This window comes from Ammospiza nelsoni, chromosome 12, assembly GCF_027579445.1.
Source record: "Ammospiza nelsoni isolate bAmmNel1 chromosome 12, bAmmNel1.pri, whole genome shotgun sequence".
NCBI lineage: Eukaryota > Metazoa > Chordata > Aves > Passeriformes > Passerellidae > Ammospiza > Ammospiza nelsoni.
In genome coordinates, this window is record NC_080644.1 from 22,096,032 (window position 1) to 22,103,531 (window position 7,500).

The following is a 7,500-nucleotide window of genomic DNA, read 5'->3' on the forward strand; positions in this document are numbered from 1 at the left end:
GGGCTCGGGGTAGACCTGATGTCCCGGCTGGACTTAGGCTCCGGCAGCCCGGGGCCCGGGGTAGACCTGGTGTCCCAGGGCTCGGGGTAGACCTGGTTTCCCGGCCGGACTTAGGCTCCGGCAGCCCCGGGCCCAGGGTAGAGCTGGTGTCCAAGGCCAAGGCCAAGGGGTAGACCTGGTGTACCCGGCCGGACTTGGGCTACGGCGGCCCAGGGATCGGGGTAGACCTGGTGTCCCAGCGCCCGGGGTAGACCTGGTGTCCCAGGGCTCGGGGTAGACCTGGTGTCCCAGGGCTCGGGGTAGACCTGGGGTCCCAGGGCTCGGGGTAGACCTGGTGTCCAAGGCCCCGGGGTAGACCTGGTGTCCCAGCGCCCGGGGTAGACCTGGTGTCCAATGCCCCGGGGTAGACCTGGTTTCCCAGCGCCCGGGGTAGACCTGGTGTCCCAGGGCTCGGGGTAGACCTGGTGTCCAAGGCCCCGGGGTAGACCTGGTGTCCCAGCGCCCGGGGTAGACCTGATGTCTCGGCTGGACTTAGGCTCCGGCAGCCCGGGGCCCGGGGTAGACCTGGTGTCCCGGCGCCCGGGGTAGACCTGGTGTCCAAGGCCCTGGGGTAGACCTGGTGTCCCAGCGCCCGGGGTAGACCTGGTGTCCCGGGGCCCGGGGTAGACCTGGTGCCCTAGGGCCCGGGCTAGACCTGGTGTCCAAGGCCCCGGGGTAGACCTGGTGTCCCAGGGCCCGGGGTAGACCTGGTGTCCCAGCGCCCGGGGTAGACCTGGTGTCCCAGCGCCCGGGGTAGACCTGATGTCTCGGCTGGACTTGGGCTCCGGCAGCCCGGGGCCCGGGGTAGACCTGGTGTCCCAGCGCCCGGGGTAGACCTGGTGTCCAAGGCCCTGGGGTAGACCTGGTGTCCCAGCGCCCGGGGTAGACCTGGTGTCCCGGGGCCCGGGGTAGACCTGGTGCCCTAGGGCCCGGGCTAGACCTGGTGTCCAACGCCCCGTCGTAGTCCTGTTGTCCCGGGCCGGCCTTAGGCCACGGCTGCCTTGCCCGTGGCTGGACCTGTGGTGCCTGGCCGGACTCCCTCTTCGGGTGCCTAGCAAGCCCGAAAAGTATGCAGACGGCGCCCGGGGGACTGATGGGAGAGGGCGGGTGGGGCGCCCCCAACCGCTGATGGGCGTGGGCGGCTCCGGCAGAGACGGCAAGGGCAGGGGTAAGGGCAGGGGCGGGCGCGGGGACGGGGACGGGGCCAGGGACAGGGAGTGAGGGCACGCGAGAGCGTGCACGCGGACGGGCAGCCAGGCGGCCGGGCGGGCGGGCGGGGGCAGGTGGTGGCGGGGGGCGGCGAGGGGGCGGGGACGGTTGTCCGCGCGCGCGTGTGCGCGCGCGGCGGTGTGGTGGCCTGAAGGGATGACCTTGGGGAGTGAACGTGCGCACGGGGAGGGGGGGGGGGGGGGGGCGGTGGGTGTGGCGCTGTATCTGTGTCTGTGCGGACGAGGGCCAAGGGCCGGCGGCTTCGTGCCGGCCCCGGGCGCCTCGGCCCCGAGCCCCCACGGCCCCCTAGACTGACGTCGAGGGCGGAAGACCTCTGCGGACCGTGAAAGAACCCGGCCGAAAGTGGCCGCCTGTGTGCTGGCGGTGGTGCCGGCGGCAGCCGCCTCTACCGGTGGGCGGGGCGGGGCGGGGCGAGCCGCATCGGGGGCCAGGGGGGCCGGGCTGTGTAGGGTCTCAGGAGGGCGTGGGTGGGACAGGGCGGGGGCGGGGGCGGGGGGTTGGTGGGGGCGCTGTTTCGCCAGTTCAGCGTGTCAGCAGGCAGAGACCACGGGGCACGGGTTGCCCGTCGGCTCGGCTGGGAGTGCTCTGGATACGAAACGAGGAGAAATAAAATGTGCCAATTGTTATTGTCGGTTTGTTTTTCCGGATGAGTTTCTCGTTCCAAGCGAATAGAGGAGCCATTCTACCCAAATCCAAACCACAAGACCACCGACCCCCCCCCAAAAGATAACAGCCTCAAAACTCAGCATCCAACAGAGCCGAACCTAGAAACAACAAACAATAAAGAAAGAAAGAAAGAAAAAAAAAAAAAAACCAAACAAACCGAAAAAAAACCACCAAAACCCACCAAAAAAAAAAAAAAAAAAAAAAAAAAAAAAAAAATCCCGAATGACCAACACAATAAACCCCGAAAATATGTATTGATCTTGAAAGCGGGGTGGGGTTCATTGTGCGCGACGGGGCTGATCGAGCCGTCTGGCTCCGGGGTGATATGAGGCTGTGAGCTTAGCCCGGCTCCGGGGTCGATGGGGACGGTGAGGCACCCGGGCCGCGGGCGACGACAGGGAGATGGGAGGCCCACCCCGGGTCCGGGCCGGCCCTGGCTCACCAGGACAAGCCGGCTCCGGCGCTGCCGCGGCTCGCCGTGGCGCCCGGGAGGCAGGCGGCTGTGAAGGGACACCAGGTCTACCACGGCTCCGGCCGGGGACACCAGGTCTACCCCGGATTGATCGGGACACCAGGTCTACCACGGCTCCGGCCGGGACACCAGGTCTACCCCGGATTGATCGGGACACCAGGTCTCCCCCGGGGCCTTGGACACCAGGTCTACCCCGAGCCCCGGGACACCAGGTCTACCCCGGGCCCCGGGACACCAGGTCTACCCCGGGCCCTGGGACACCAGGTCTACCCCGGGGCCTTGGACACCAGGTCTACCCCGAGCCCTGGGACACCAGGTCTACCCCCGGGGCCTTGGACACCAGGTCTACCCCGGGCGCTGGGACACCAGGTCTACCCCCGAGCCCTGGGACACCAGGTCTACCCCGGGGCCTTGGACACCAGGTCTACCCCGGGGCCTTGGACACCAGGTCTACCCCGGGCGCTGGGACACCAGGTCTACCCCGGGCCCTGGGACACCAGGTCTACCCCGGGGCCTTGGACACCAGGTCTACCCCGAGCCCTGGGACACCAGGTCTACCCCGGATTGATCGGGACACCAGGTCTACCCCGGGGCCTTGGACACCAGGTCTACCCCGGGGCCTTGGACACCAGGTCTACCCCGGGCGCCGGGACACCAGGTCTACCCCGGATTGATCGGGACACCAGGTCTACCCCGGGGCCTTGGACACCAGGTCTACCCCGGGGCCTTGGACACCAGGTCTACCCCGGGCGCCGGGACACCAGGTCTACCCCGAGCCGGGACACCAGGTCTACCCGGGAGCCCGGGACACCAGGTCTACCCCAGGGCCTTGGACACCAGGTCTACCCCGGGCCCGGGGACACCAGGTCTACCCCGGGGCCTTGGACACCAGGTCTACCCCGGGCTCTGGGACACCAGGTCTACCCCGGGGCCTGGGACACCAGGTCTACCCCGGAGCCCGGGACACCAGGTCTACCCCGGGGCCGGCGGGACACCAGGTCTACCTCGGGGCCGGCGGGACACCAGGTCTACCCCGGGGCCGGCGGGACACCTGGTCTACCCCGGATCGATCGGGACACCAGGTCTACCCCGGATCCGGCGGGACACCAGGTCTACCCCGGGCCCGGCGGGACACCAGGTCTACCCCGGATAGATGGGGACACCAGGTCTACACCCCCGGATCCGGTGGGACACCAGGTCAACCCCGGAGCCCGGGACACCAGGTCTACCCCGGGCCCGGCGGGACACCAGGTCTACCCCGGATTGATCGGGACACCAGGTCCGCCCCGGATCCGGCGGGACACCAGGTCTACCCCGGGCCCGGCGGGACACCAGGTCTACCCCGGAGCCCGGGACACCAGGTCTACCCCGGATCCGGCGGGACATCAGGTCTACCCCGGAGCCCCTGACACCAGGTCTACCCCGGGCCCGGCGGGACACCAGGTCTACCCCGGATCCGGCGGGACACCAGGTCTACCCCGGAGCCCGGGACACCAGGTCTACCCCGGATCCGGCGGGACACCAGGTCTACCCCGGAGCCCGGGACACCAGGTCTACCCCGGTTTGATCGGGACACCAGGTCTACCCCGGATCCGGCGGGACACCAGGTCTACCCCGGAGCCCGGGACACCAGGTCTACCCCGGATCCGGCGGGACACCAAGTCTACCCCGGAGCCCGGGACACCAGGTCTACCCCGGATCCGGCGGGACATCAGGTCTACCCCGGAGCCCGTGACACCAGGTCTACCCCGGATCCGGCGGGACACCAGGTCTACCCCGGATCCGGCGGGACACCAGGTCTACCCCGGAGCCCGGGACACCAGGTCTACCCCGGATCCGGCGGGACACCAGGTCTACCCCGGAGCCCGGGACACCAGGTCTACCCCGGATCCGGCGGGACACCAGGTCTACCCCCGGAGCCCGGGACACCAGGTCTACCCCGGTTTGATCGGGACACCAGGTCTACCCCGGATCCGGCGGGACACCAGGTCTACCCCCAGCCCGGGACACCAGGTCTACCCCGGATCCGGCGGGACACCAAGTCTACCCCGGAGCCCGGGACACCAGGTCTACCCCGGATCCGGCGGGACATCAGGTCTACCCCGGAGCCCGTGACACCAGGTCTACCCCGGATCCGGCGGGACACCAGGTCTACCCCCGGATCCGGCGGGACACCAGGTCTACCCCGGAGCCCGGGACACCAGGTCTACCCCGGATCCGGCGGGACACCAGGTCTACCCCGGAGCCCGGGACACCAGGTCTACCCCGGATCCGGCGGGACACCAGGTCTACCCCGGAGCCCGGGGCCGGCGGAGGTCGGCCTTTGCCCCCGGCTGGCGTGCGCCTTCCGGGGACACCAGGTCTACCTCGCCCCGGCGTGACTTAGTCAAATTTCGGAGGGTGCCGGGTAGACCTGTTGTCTCGGCCGGCTGCGGAAGTTCACCAAGGGGTCGCTGTTGCCGGCCGCCTCCGGCTGGCCTCATCGTAAGAGGCGGCCTGCGGCGGCGCCTTCTCCCGGTCAAGCTCCATCGGTCCCCTAGGAGGCCGCGGCGGCTTCGGACGCGTCTGTCCGTATTATGGGAGCGAGGTGACGGGCCGCATCCCCGCAGGTTGGTTTCATCCCGTGCCTGCGCCTAAGGCGGAGTGGAGTGGCCAGGCTGGTGCAGCCGGCAGGGCAAAAGCAAGTGCCGCCTAGCCGGGACGAGTCTTCGTGGCTGTGTCCCGGCTCCCGTCTTTCCCGAAAAAAAGTTGGTACAGTGAAGAGGGGCCGAGAGAGAAGGGCAACCGGAGAAGGGGGCGAGAGCTCTCCCCGCCAGACCGAGAGAGAGGGGCAGCCGGAGAAGGGGGCGAGAGCTCTCCCCGCCAGGCCGAGAGAGAAGGGCAGCCGGAGAAGGGGGCGAGAGAGCTCTCCCCGCCAGGCCGAGAGAGAAGGGCAGCCGGAGAAGGGGGCGAGAGCTCTCCCCGCCAGGCCGAGAGAGAAGGGCAGCCGGAGAAGGTGGGCGAGAGCTCTCCCCGCCAGGCCGAGAGAGAGGGGCAGCCGGAGAAGGGGGCCGAGAGCTCTCCCCCGCCAGGCCGAGAGAGAGGGGCAGCCGGAGAAGGGGGCGAGAGCTCTCCCCGCCAGGCCGAGAGAGAAGGGCAGCCGGAGAAGGGGGCGAGAGCTCTCCCCGCCAGGCCGAGAGAGAGGGGCAGCCGGAGAAGGGGGCGAGAGCTCTCCCCGCCAGGCCGAGAGAGAAGGGCAGCCGGAGAAAGGGGCGAGAGCTCTCCCCGCCAGGCCGAGAGAGAAGGGCAGCCGGAGAAGGGGGCGAGAGCTCTCCCCGCCAGGCCGAGAGAGAAGGGCAGCCGGAGAAGGGGGGCGAGAGCTCTCCCCGCCAGGCCGAGAGAGAGAAGGGCAGCCGGAGAAGGGGGCGAGAGCTCTCCCCGCCAGGCCGAGAGAGAAGGGCAGCGAAAAGACGATCCGAGAGAGCCGCTCGGGCGGCCGAGGCGAGGCGGAGAGAGAGAAGCCTGCGAGCGTGTCCCGTTCCGGCCCGGCTTCTGCCGGCCGATTCGCAAGGGGGGGGCGTCCCCCCTGGGCAGCGGTGGCGCGGGCGAGGCGGCGGCGCCTCGTCCCTTTCGTGCCTGGCCTTAAGCCGGGGCCCACTCGGCGGGCACTGTTTTGGGCTGTCGGTCCGCCTCGGCGGCGGTCGGCCCCGCCCGGTAAAGCTGTGGAGCCCGGGGTCGGGGTGCCCCCGTCCCCGGCCCGCGTTGTTGAAGCCGTCCCCCTTCCTCGGCCCTAAGCCGGGGACCCGCGTTGGCGGGCAGAGTTTTTTGGAGTTGGCGGACCCGGCACCCGACGGAGAGAGCCCCCCGGACTTGTCGCGGGCGAGGCGGCGGCGCCTCGCCCACCTCGGTCGTGGCCGCATCGACCGAGCCGCTTATGCCGGGCGGGCTGGGTTGCCACGCGGGCCCGCGGTTTTTTTTTTTTTTTTTCCCCCCCCCCCGCGGTTTAGGCGTGCCGGCGTGCGGGCAGAGTGGGGGCACCCGCCCGGCCGGCCTCCGCGGATCTTTTTGATTTTTCTCCGGCGGCCCTAAGCCGCGGCACCGAGAAGCGTTGCGACGAAGGCGCGCCGAGGGCGGCGAGAGAGAAGGGAGCGAGCGGGATGCCGGCGGGTCCGTGGGGGAGTGAGTCTCGTAACTCGCCCCCCGGGTCCCCGGTGTCCCGGGCCCGCGGCCCCCGTGGCTAGCACGGATCGTTGCGAACGCGTCTCCATGTGCCTTTTTTGTCGTGCCGCTCCCCCGGCTATATTTTTCCCGGAAAGGGAGAGCCGGCCGCCGGTGGCGCGGTCCGGTGGCACTTTATCTCGCACGCTCGGCCGGGTTCCCCGGGCCGGAAGGGGAAGCCGAGTCCCCCCGGCCTGGCGGGCCAGCCCAGTCCCAGTCCTGCCGTTGCCTAGCCGAAAGGGAAGTCGTTGGCGCCCGCGGGAAAACGGGCGGGTGGGTGGCGGCACCCCCCGCGCTCCTCCTCTGCCGCGAGCGCTCCGCAGGCGGGGCTGGGCGGCCGTCGCCGTTGTCCCAGGACCGTGGCCGTGGGGCCCTTGTCGCTGTTGGCGCGGCTCCTTCCTCGGCCGCGCCCGATCGATGAGGCTTTTCGGGTGGCGTCGGAGAGGGCCCTCGGCCGGCCGGCTCTCCTTCCGGGGCTTCTCTGTCGCGGGGAAGTCACGGCGGGGGTGTCCGGTGCTCGGGCAGGGCGGTCTCCTCTCCAGTTCGCTTCCCGTCGCAGGCGAGGTGTCGCCCCTCCCGCTGCCGCGGAGGGCGTCTTTACCGACCCCAGCTGTGTGACGGCCGCGTGGCCCCGCTAGCCTTCAGGTGTCCTTAAAAAACCACGCGAGGTGCCGGTGCCGGCCCCGGTCCGGGGAGCGCCCGTGGGTGCCGGCCGCGAGCAGCGCCGGGCGGCGGTGCGGTTGGAGCTGAGCCGCGGGGATGATGGAGAGAGAGAGAGACGGAGAGAGAGAGAGAGAGAGGCTGAAAATGACCCCGAACCGATGGGGCGCGGACGGGGGACCAGAGCCCGATCCGCGCGCTCCTTTGCCGTTCCGCCGCCTGCTGCAGAGCGAGCC

The 7,500-nt window shown here is 70.2% G+C and overlaps 1 protein-coding gene across 1 annotated transcript in view; it reads right to left on the reverse strand.

Moving 5' to 3' along the window:
• The window catches only part of LOC132078439 (basic proline-rich protein-like), an 8,678-nt gene extending 2,372 nt beyond the window's left edge, over positions 1-6,306 (reverse strand). Inside the window, exons 1-4 of the mRNA XM_059480575.1 lie at positions 5,947-6,306; positions 4,752-5,040; positions 1,659-1,854; positions 1,045-1,554 (exon numbers count right to left, since the gene is read on the reverse strand). Of these exons, the coding sequence (XP_059336558.1) occupies positions 1,045-1,554; positions 1,659-1,854; positions 4,752-5,040; positions 5,947-6,306 (1,355 nt within the window). The remainder of the gene's footprint in view (positions 1-1,044; positions 1,555-1,658; positions 1,855-4,751; positions 5,041-5,946) is intronic.
• Positions 6,307-7,500: the final 1,194 nt, after the last annotated feature.